Consider the following 11,139-nt stretch of genomic DNA (forward strand, 5'->3'; position numbering starts at 1 on the left):
TCGGATGCAGTGGTGTAAAGCCCACCAGCCACCACTGGACTCGAGAGCACTGCAGACGTGTCCTCTGGAGTGACCAATCACACAATCCGATGGACGAGTCTGGCCAGGAGAACGGGACTGCATTGTGCCAGGTGTGAAGTTTGGTGGAGGTGGGTTCGGGCCCTTAGTTCCACTGAAAGGAACTCTTAATGCTTCAGAATACAAATCCATTTTGGACAATTTCAGGCTCCCACCGTTGTGGGACAAGTTTGGATCATGGCCACATGACTGCACACACACACCAGTGCACACAGCAAGGTCTGTAAAGAAATGGAGGAGCGAGTTTGGTGTGGAGGAACTTGACTGGCCTGCACAGAGTGAGTCCTGACCTCAACCTGACAGAAGACTTTTGGGATGAATTCAAGTGGAGACTGTGAGCGAGCGAGCCAGGCCTTCTCGTCCAACGTCAGCGCCTGACCTCACCAATGCTCTCCTGGTCATAAATTCCCCTAAACACACTCGCCCTACACCTTGTGAAAAGCCTTCCCAGAAGAGCAGAAGCTGCTAGCGCTGCATAGGGTGGACCACCTCCATAAACAAGCCTGTGTATTAAGAATGGGATGGCATTAACGTTCATGTGGGTGTAAAGGCAGGTGTACCAATACTTTTGACAATACAGTGTATGTGGGACATGTCAAAGTAACATCCACATGTTTCCACGCTGGCTTGCTTGCTTTCTTCCTGTTGTGCTGCCAACTCTTGCCCAGGTAAACGACACGCACACTCAGACAGCCGGCCGTTCACATGATCTAAAAGTAAACGTGACTCCTCAGAGCAGGCCACATTCTTCCATTAGCTCCTGCTCTAGTCCTGATGCTCACGGGCCCAATGTCGGCACTTTTGGCAGCAGATGGGTCAGCATGGCCACTCTGAACGGTCAGCGTTCATGCAGCAAACTGCAGTGCTCTGTGTGTTCCGACTCCTTTCTCTCATGGGCAGCATTCATTTATGTGGGATGAGACGAGCCATGCTAGTAAGATAAACGTAATAACACCCGAGCACAATTTGGAGTGCCAAAGGAACGAAGCTCTGGTCACGAACGCTTCGGAACACGTACAAATCGGGTTACGATCAAAAAGTCTGGCAAAACTTTGCATCTGTTCACGACCACACACTCGGGTGGCGAACAAAACTCTGATGGCCAGTTTCCCTACGCGCCAGTGATTTCCCATTCTCCGTTTCCCATTTTCTTTTGTTTGCGTATGCAGGGCCTAACAAAGTACCTGATGTTGCAAAAGGAGTTCCGATGTTAACCAAGCAGAGGCCTCAAGTGTTGGAAGAGGTGGAAAAACTGCAGCTGTAGTGTGGCTGAACGAGAAGCAACTTGCAGGGGATGGCGTAAGCGAGGCGATCGTATGAGAGAAAGCCAGGAAGATTCATGGCGATTTGCTGAAAAAAATAAAATCCTCCTTCGAGTGGCGAAGGTGAGGCATTTAAAGCCAGTAGAGGATGGTTTGAAAAGTTTTGCAAAAGAAGTGACATTTCATTTTTTTCCCCAGTGCATAAAACTCATTAAAAAAAAAAAAAGTGTTTACAGCGAGCGGTTCGTAAGTGTGTAGTGCAAACTCTTACGAGGTTAAGTTTCCCTGTTCAAGGTTTTCTCAGTGTTGTGCAATGTTTTTACATTTAGTTTACTATTAAACTGCATTCTATGGTATAATTAACTATTTTTGTACTTAAAAAAAACAATATATATATATATATATTTACATACAGTTTGTACGGTCTGGAACGGATTAATTGTATTTACATACAATCTTATGGGGGGGAATTACATTCTTGTCGCAACCAAATTGGGTCGCGTCCAGAGTTTTGGAACGAATTACGGTCGTGACCAGAGGTAGGACTGTACTTCTATAAGTGACAATGTTCCGCTCTCTTTGATTTTTACTGAATTTCATTATTGTTAGCTGATTGGCAAAAACATTAAATGTATCCATTTGAAGTTAAACTTACTGTATTTCTTGTTAGCAGCTAACATTGCCCTACAGCCAGACACAAAATGGTGTCTTGCACCTTGAATACCACAAACAATTCATTTTATTGTCTTTCTGTTTGTTCTGCACACATTTGTTTATGCTTTCCTTTTAGCATATTTTATCATATTTTATATTATGGCATTTGTGTTGGCTCTGACACTGTTCCTTAATGTCACTATGCTGCACTGAATGTCAAGTTGTGTCACTGGCTGTGACTGATATTATAGTGAAGGAATAGTTTGCCTTGTAGAAAATATAGAATATTTTTGCAATGATCTTCAAATACAAAACGCTGCAGTAGTGGAAAAATGATGAGTTTTGATTATATTTCTGTTATATTTCTCAATTTGTTCATTTATATTGGGCTAGTTTTGGTAGTTTTGGGCTACTTTTTGGCCTAAGTTTTGCAAGAAAAATGCAGACCCTCTGGCAACCCGGGGTCTATGGGGGAACTAGAGTACACTCTAGCAGTTTAAGGCACGATGCAGGGTCCACGTCCCCCTCACTCTTAATTGGGCCACTTTATAGTCGCCATATAACTAGGGAATGACATGCGGGATTCCCGAATAAATGGATAAAAAAAGTCCGGGAATGGATTCCCTTCGTATACCTCTAAAAGATTTGTGAGCAAGCAGAAGAGCCCCCAGAACAAAAACTGCTCAAAGACAAGGGCCAGGCTTCATTCAGATCCCTGGTTTTCTGAAGCTGGCAGAACACCCCCACTCCAAGTTTTCCTCACGACCTTACCGGTACAAAGTTAAGGCGGAGATGTGCCAATGTGTTCGTTTTCGGGGTTCGACGGTGACGGCGACTGAGCCCGCAGCCTTCTGACCGGCGCTCGCCAGGAGTGTGGAAAAGGCGCGCGCGGGAGTGTTTAAGAGCGCGCGCGCGGGGGAGAGAGAGAGAAAGCGCGTGCGCCTGCCTTCAGCGGTCGGTGCGAGGCCACAGGCACGTGTGGCGGGTGACGCTCCAGCCCTTGTTTGGAAATGTTGGCTTCAGGCGGTCGGCCCCTGAGTGACAGCCCCCGGAGAGGGGAAAAGGACTGGAAAGATTTGCACTCGCTAACTTGGCAGTCTCAGGGGATCGGGAGTAGAGACTTCTACGCGCACAGGCATGGCACAAGCTAAAATACAAACGAAAATGCTTGATATGGAGAAGAACAGCCGCTTCAGCCGCTCCGTCTCCATGGCGGACCGCTCAAGTCAGTTACTCGAGTGTTTGGATCAGCTGGAGCTCAGGTAATGAAGAAAAAAAAAAAAAGGTGGTCGGAATTCTGCGTCCTCGGGGGGCTTCCGTGCATCTCATTGAACACGAACAGATAAACACCACATGCATGATGCCTGGACATTCTCGTCTCGCAACACGTACGCCTTTAAGACGCGTATACAGCAAATAGCGCTCAATGAGCAGGCAACAAGTGTGTGTGAGTGAGAGTGTGAGTGAGTTGAGTGTGTTTATGTGTAATTGTTCAACCGGGTCTAAAAATAGATACCGCAATTCAAGCAGCTGTCCGGATGAGTATCCCGAGTTGCTAAATATAACGAATCCGAGCTGCTCGTGACACAAGGGGGAAGCCAAGCGGGGACGACACGCCCGTTACTAACACACATTGGCACCGCGAGCGAGCGAGGCAGGCAGGCACTTTATAAAATGCCCGATACGCGTTATGCCTTTCATATGTTTAAAAGCAAAATCGGGCCGCTATTAAAAAGCAGCGATGGTTAAGTAAGCGCTAAGTGCGCGATAGCCTTCAGACCCCGCCGCAAAGCTCGTTGTTGGAGGGGACAGTCGGTGGTGTCGATAGCGCAGGTCGGAAATTGTAGGCGTGCTTTATTGATTTAAGGGAAATCCGCAACAGAATTACGCTCCAGTTTTTGAGAGACGATGGTTTTTAAAATGGAAAAAAAAAAAAAAAGTCAGAATTAGCGTGAGGCGCACACATTCCTGGTGTTTGGTGATGTAAAGATTTGCATCAAAAGGTAGAAGTCCGTAATAAGCAAGAATAGTTGCAAGTTCACATTGGAAATATGACAATGTGTGCTTCCATTTAAGTGGCATAATATTCTCTATTGTAATACAAATCAGTAATAGTTAATAGGGTATGACGTTAAACTGCATCCAGCCCAGCATGTAGGCCTTCCAACCCTCAGGGAAAAACCTGGGGGTTAGTGGCAGAACTGGCACTCCAACCGCCATAAAAAAACTCTCACTGGTTCCATTCCATCTGAACTAGTGTGGTGCTGAGGTGTCACCCGTCGCATGGCTGCACTCGGGTCCGAATCTGGGATCCTGAGGTGGTTTGTCATGTGATGGATGTGGTGATGCGTTATATTAGCTCGTGCTCCTAACCTCAACCTCAACCCCAACTCCAGTCCTGGAGAGCCTCAGTGGCTGCAGGTTTTCATTCTAACCCCTTTTCTTAATTAGTGACCTGTTTTTGCCGCTAATTAACTCCTTCTGAATTAATTTTAATTGACTTGTTGTTTTAAGATTTTTTCCCCCTGAATTTCTTCATCGTTCCTCTGAATTGTTTCATTTCTTTCCTTAAATGGCACCCAAACAGAAATGAAATGAGAAGTGAGGGAGCCAACAGAAGACCAACTAAGTCAGGGCCTCAAAAGCCAAAAAATTTCACTCCAACCAGTTGCTCAATGAGACGCAGAGTCTCATTGTTAATTAAACTTGTTCTTTATTCCGTGGCTTGTTGCTGCTTTCATCGTACAACAGCAGACATTTCTGAAATTGTTGATTTCCTCTTTTCTAAGAGCACTGCAAAAAATATTTTGGGGTCCTGAGCCGACCAGCTTTCCTAAGAGCTTCATCTTTCTTTCTTTTTTTTTGTAGATACTATATGATGGACACCAGCTGTTTTGGCTCATTTTGTATCTCATTGTTTGGCAGCTAATTAAGGAAAAAGAAACAATTGAGGGGTCTGAGTCTTCAAGAGCAAGTCAATTAAAATGATTTCAAAAGAAGTTAATTAGCAGCAAAAACAGGTCCCTAATTAAGAAAAAGGTTAGAATGAAAACCTGCAGCCACTGGGACCCTCCAGGACTGGAGTTGGGGACCCCAGCCATAGATGGTAGATCTTTAGTAAAGGATCAAAACTCAAAAATAACTTCATATTTGTAATCACTGACTAAAATAATACCCCGCTTATTTGTGTTGTAACCTTCTGGGAATGGCCTTCAAAGGGCTAGGACTATGGGTGTCATTGTGTATTAATTACCCAGGGTGCACTGTGTGGGGGGTCCTTGAAGCCTGCAATGAAATGTTTGTTGTCGACAGGAAGGGGCCCACAGAGACTGCTTATGTATGGGGCCCAGAGTTTTGTGGTACACCCCTGGCTAGGACCACCAGTAAAGAAAAAAAAAATGAAATATCAAAAATGTTATGTTTGTGATTAGCCAAAACATCCTCTGAGAGCAACTTCTCCCTACCATCAAAGAACAGTTTGGTGACCAACATGATAGAGCAAAAGTGAGAAGTAAGTGGCTCGGGGAACAAAACATTTGGGGTCCATGGCCAGAGGCGAGTGGACAAACAAAAAACCACAAATTCTGATTCTGCAAGAATGGACAACTGCCATCAGTCAGGATTGGGCCCAGAAGCTGAATGACAGCCTGGCAGGGCGAACTGCAGAGGTCTTGAAAAAGAAAGAAGGGCCAACACTGCAAATATGGACTCTTAATGTTATTGTCAATAAAAACCTTTGAAACTTCTGAACTGCTTGTAATTACATTTCAGTACACCAGAGAAACATCTGACAAAAAGATCTAAAAACACTGAAGCAGCAAACTTTGTGAACACCAACACTTGTGTCATTCTCTAAACTTTGGGCCACGACTGTATATCCTATTAGTTCTGCCATTTTTGTAGTACTGCATTTAAACTGGCATGTGTTGCTGACTTCAGTAATGAAAGTTAACGCTGAAAGGTAAAATTTAATATTGGTAAGAACACTGGTAAAGGTGCCCGTGTAATCGACTTTCTCCAAAGGAGAAGAATTCAACAGATTTACAGTAAGTTTAATTAGTACAGGACGTTCACCGGTAGAACGCTTCATCTGTAACGCAGTCACTGCCAGAATTCCAGTGAGACATCGAGGGCACAGGACTAAAATATTCTGTCATTGGGTTCTTGATGATGTCGGGCGTATTCTGCAATAGCTTAATATTGGGGTCATGTAAAAAGTGACCAAATATGGAAGAAAAAAAAAACGCTTCCCTGATAGTTTTCTGCTGAGCATTATAAAAAGTAACATTAATGAATTGTTGCAGGGTATCACGGTGGTGCAGTGGTTAGTGCTGCTGCCTCACAAGGGCATCGTGGGTTCATATCCTGCGCCTTGTCATAATCCCTGTGTTTGTTCTCTCCATGTTGATGTGATGTTTTTTTCAGGTTTTCTGTTTTTGTTCATCACCACTCAGAGTTGTGTGTACTGCGTTGGTTGTCAGTCCTATATTGGCCTGGCGTGTGCATGTGTGTGTGTTGGTGCGGTGGGCCGACACCTCATCCACAACTGGTTTCTGTCTTGTGCCAGATTTTGCTTCAATAGGTTGCTGTATCCCTGAAATAAAACAAGTTTGAGAGTTATTTGTTCATAATAAAAATCATTGTTTGGCCTCAACTGTAGCCTGCTCTTTTGTAGTGAAGGACGACCAGACCATATATTTGTTATTTCTTTCACTTTTCCTACATGTCTGATTCTAGGCAGGTAGATTGATACTTTATTAATCTCAAGGGGAAATTCACATGCAGCAGCATACAGATAAAGATATACAATATTAAAAGGTCTGGGTCACTGGAGGAACTGAAGCATATCATTGTAGTACTGATCAATGGATGTAAGCCAGGAACTTGCCCAATAATGAACATTGATCAGTTAAATACTTATTCTCATTATAAACCACTAGGACTTTAGAATATAATAAAAAAAAACAAATAAGGCAAAACTTAATGTGCTCTCTAAAAGCCAACATCGGTGTGGACCACTTAAATGTGATCTTACACTTCCACTGTAATTCACAAAGTTGTTCATTTTTTGTATTTATATTTTTGTAATTTTAATCTGACTTTTAATACTATAGTCCTTAATTGTTATACTAACCCTAGAAAATGTTAAATACATTTGGTTCATACTTTACACTGCTGTGCTGCTAGAAAATGCAGAACGACACCGAACTAGAAAAGAACAGAATTACTGAATGTAATCTGGTTTTAATAGTTAAAGTAAAATGTATTATGTAGAATAATAATCAATGTTAGGACTGTCCATGAAATAATTTAACATTTTATCTCCACTTTTTGAAGTTTGATGTTTTTCATGAGTTGAATAAACTTTGTTTACTTGTGTCTTTTTAAAACAGGGTTGAAGCGTTACGTGATACAGCTACTGCTATGGAGCAGGAGAAGGAAAGCCTGTTGGAACAAATTCAGTCTCTGCAAACAAGTCAGGAAATGCGGACCATTAGCGACGGTAGGAGCTCTCTGATGCGTTTTGCATTTCTGTTACACGGACACGACTGTTTAAACAGCTCCTTATACAGTAGAGGAGACTGGTCCTAATAAGTAATGCTACCCTTCCATAACTCACATCACCACTTGAAAAAACCAGGCTTCCAAATCTGACTCTGTCTTAGCAAAACGGATCATTATTTGATCATTCTTGGAGACATAGTTATGATGCTTTGGAGAATGGACAAAACTAGGAGGATTTCCAAGACATCTTGTCATGTCTGCCCAGAGAGGGGAGTCAGCAGTTTATTTATAGAACAGATCTTCTCATCCATGTTGCAGTAAATTACAGCTTTTTCTTTTTTTTGTTACAAACTTTGAACTTAATTATATAAATGGCATTGAATTTGTTTTTGGCAACCGTACATCTACTTCCATAAACTCAAAATAATTACAAAATATGAAAAATACAAAAAATGAAACACAAGCACAAAAAACACGTAGTTAATACAGAATGTGTGTGTATATATGTGTGTGTGTATATATATATATATATGTGTGTGTGTATATATATATATATATATGTGTGTGTGTGTGTACTCCTTGGTGGTCCTCCTTCTCCAAGTAGTGTCTGCCAGCTCCTTTTATAAGGCACCTGGAAGTGCTCCAGATGCTCGGTTTGAACTTCCAGCAGCACTTCCGAGTGTGGCAGAGGTGCTGTGCTCCAGGGCTCAGCATCTGCTGCAGCACCCCCTGGCAGCGCCCACTGACCCCAACAGGGCTGCATTAAACTCCAACTCCCATGGAGCCCTGCGGGAGTCCGAGACACCACTGTCATCCAGGGCAGCTGCCACCTTGCACTCCTGCGGAGGTAATGTTCTGGCCACATCTCCTCCCCGGCTCCTTCCAGTGTGGAGGCATCCCAGCCGACATCCACAACAATTTGTATAATGTGTTTGCCTGTGTGTGTATATTGTGGAAACCAACCCTGACACAGTCGGGCAGAGACATGAGTTCCAGTGCAGCACACGTTTACTTACAAGTAGGGAAGCGTTTTTCCCTCACTCCCCACAGCAGAACATTGCGTCGATACACAGCTCCTTTACTTCTCCTTGCTGCCTCCACTGTCAAGCTCCGTCCCTCTTCCTCCCTGAATGAAGTGAGGCGGCTCCTTTTATGTTTCACCTGGGAGTGCTCCAGGTGGCTCATCTGGGTTAACTGGAACTGCTCCCAGGTGTGATGGAAACCCAAAGTAGGGTTATACCGCTCCCCTGGTGGCTCCCATGGAATCCAACAGGGCTGTGCCAAACTCCAACTCCCAGCGTGCCTTGCAGGAATCCGTGGTGGCACAGCCGCCTGGGATGGCTGCCCTCTAGCGTCCCAGGGAAGGTAGTACCTTGTGGATGCTCTCCAACCCAGCTGCAAAAAGGGGTGTCCGTCATAATACACTGTATGTTTGTGTGTGTGAATGTATATGTATATGTGTGTGTATATATATATATATATATATATATATATATATATATATATATATATATATATATATATATATATATATATATATATATGTATATGTATGTGTATATATATGTATGTGTATATATATGTATGTATATGTGTATATATATGTATGTGTATATATATGTATGTATGTATATATATATGTGTGTATATGCGTGTGTGTGTTTGTGCACACATTTTAATACTAATTAAGTTCTTAAATTAATTCACTGATCACTTATTTATGTAAAAGTAAATAATCCTGCTTTGAACCGTATGCTTGGTGGGATAGGCTCCAGACCCCCTGACCCTACTCAGGATTAAGCAAGCTTAGAAAATAGTATGGTCTTCATTTTTTAAATTGAAACAATGAAAGTTCAATTTAACCAACAACACGTTTAGCTGCTTAGATATTTAACTGTTATTTCAGAGAGAAAAATTAAATGTGGGGTATAGAATTTTGCTCAAGTCATAACATTGTTTCCTACACTTTCATAATTATAAGAATTATTTTCAGCTTGTTTTTATAATATGTTCTGGTGAAAGACTAAAAAGATGTTTAATTTTTGACCAAAACATAAAATGATTTCTTTTTTTGCTGAAAAGAAACAACCGGAAATGCAGATTCCACCATTTCCAGCTCAGGTTAGTCTCTCTGGTTTGGGATTTGTGAGTGGCGTTTTAACCCCGTAGCGCGGTTTTTATCATCATCATTACAAGATGTCCTCTCATTCAAATGACATTTTTTTCATGGGATACGATGCTAGAATCAGATCCGAGTATTCTTGTGCTTGCTAGTAATATTTTGGAACAGTATGATTGAGATCCAAAATTGAACACAGTAATGGCTGTTCACAAAAAAGATTTGATAGTCTTCCTTTGTCATACACATTAAACTAAAACACTCCTTTGTTTGTCTTAAAGCCTTTAGCGGTATCTTAAGGTGATATTTTCCTTTCATTATTTCAGGTGAAAGAGAGGAGCTGACTCTGACTGCCAGCCGCTTGTTAGGCAGGACCCTAACTGTGAACATTTCTGTGGAAACGATTAGAAGTCCACAGCAACAGGATGCCCTGAGCAAAGCAACGGCAATCATTGATGAGATCGTCGGTCAAGTACTGGATGACTTAGAAGGGGCCCGGAAACATCTCCAGGCTCTCCATGCAGCCTGCATTTCTGATGCACACCTGGGGCCAGTTGATCAGAAATTCCAGACCATAGTGATCAGCTGTGCATTGGAAGACCAGAAGAAAATCAAGAGGCGGATAGAGACACTCATGCGAAACGTTGAAAACAGTGGAAAGACCATCAGGATCACAGATAATTATAAGATAGATGCCCAAAAACTTTGTGCCAACTAGAGCATCGTCTATATGGATGGTGTCAGTCAGCCAAGCTTCATGGAAATCGAGCATAGCTGGAAAACTTCAATAATGATGTAAACATTCCACCATTAAGGAAACAGTAACATAATTAATAGACGGTCTTAATGTATCAGAAAGTGCAATACTGCAAGGGCTGTTTCTCATTCAGCTTTTTATAAACAAAGCGGTTTCTTAACAGACCTACCCTGACATGTTATAGGTTGGGGGGCAATGTCGGTCCTGAAGAGCCGTAGTGGCTGCAGGTTTTTGTTCCAGCCCAGTTTCTTAATGAGAAGTCAATTACTGCCGATGAAGCTCTTATTGCTTAAGTGACATTTTGATGCTTCATTTTAGTGGTCTCACTTGCTAAGGTCCCCCCACCCTTAATTGCTTATTTCAATCTTAATAAGGAGCCATTAAAACAGAGACTGCAGCTGTTTAACAATAAGATGTAAAGGACAAAGCGGCCAGCAGTTCACCATCTCGTTTCTTTCGATTTACATCTGTGTGTGTTCATCATGCACTGTTGGATTTAATAAAACAATGAATAGAAAAGGTGACAGACTGAAAATTATCCGTTTTAGGCTTTAAATCATTTGGATGATATCCTTGGAAAGGAAAAGATCTAAGATATAAGAGCCTTACATCACAGACTAACAAACCATAAAATTAAATAAGGTCTGAGATTGGCAAGGATTGGTTTCTAATTAAGGAATTGGGTTGGAATGAAAATCTGCAGCCACTGCGGTTCTTCAGGGCTGACATTGCCCACCCCGTTATAGGCAATATGGTTTTTTCTG

The 11,139-nt window shown here is 42.3% G+C and overlaps 1 protein-coding gene across 1 annotated transcript; it reads left to right on the plus strand.

The window, feature by feature from the left end:
• Positions 1 to 2,920: 2,920 nt before the first annotated feature.
• Positions 2,921 to 10,641, plus strand: bag2 (BCL2 associated athanogene 2). The gene is made up of 3 exons (XM_039738775.1): positions 2,921 to 3,256; positions 7,388 to 7,497; positions 9,945 to 10,641. Exons 1-3 carry the CDS (start codon positions 3,132 to 3,134, stop codon positions 10,334 to 10,336), a joined length of 627 nt encoding a protein of 208 aa, XP_039594709.1. The 5' UTR covers positions 2,921 to 3,131; the 3' UTR covers positions 10,337 to 10,641.
• Positions 10,642 to 11,139: the final 498 nt, after the last annotated feature.

Source organism: Polypterus senegalus, chromosome 16 (assembly GCF_016835505.1).
Source record: "Polypterus senegalus isolate Bchr_013 chromosome 16, ASM1683550v1, whole genome shotgun sequence".
Taxonomy (NCBI): domain Eukaryota; kingdom Metazoa; phylum Chordata; class Cladistia; order Polypteriformes; family Polypteridae; genus Polypterus; species Polypterus senegalus.

Excerpts from the sequence above, each read along its gene's own strand:
- bag2 (XM_039738775.1), top strand. The coding sequence starts at position 3,132 with ATGGCACAAGCTAAAATACAAACGAAAATGCTTGATATGGAGAAGAAC. Across the intron at positions 3,257-7,387 it reads TTGGATCAGCTGGAGCTCAG|GGTTGAAGCGTTACGTGATA; the intron begins GTAATGAAGAAA and ends TTTTTAAAACAG. Across the intron at positions 7,498-9,944 it reads AATGCGGACCATTAGCGACG|GTGAAAGAGAGGAGCTGACT; the intron begins GTAGGAGCTCTC and ends TCATTATTTCAG.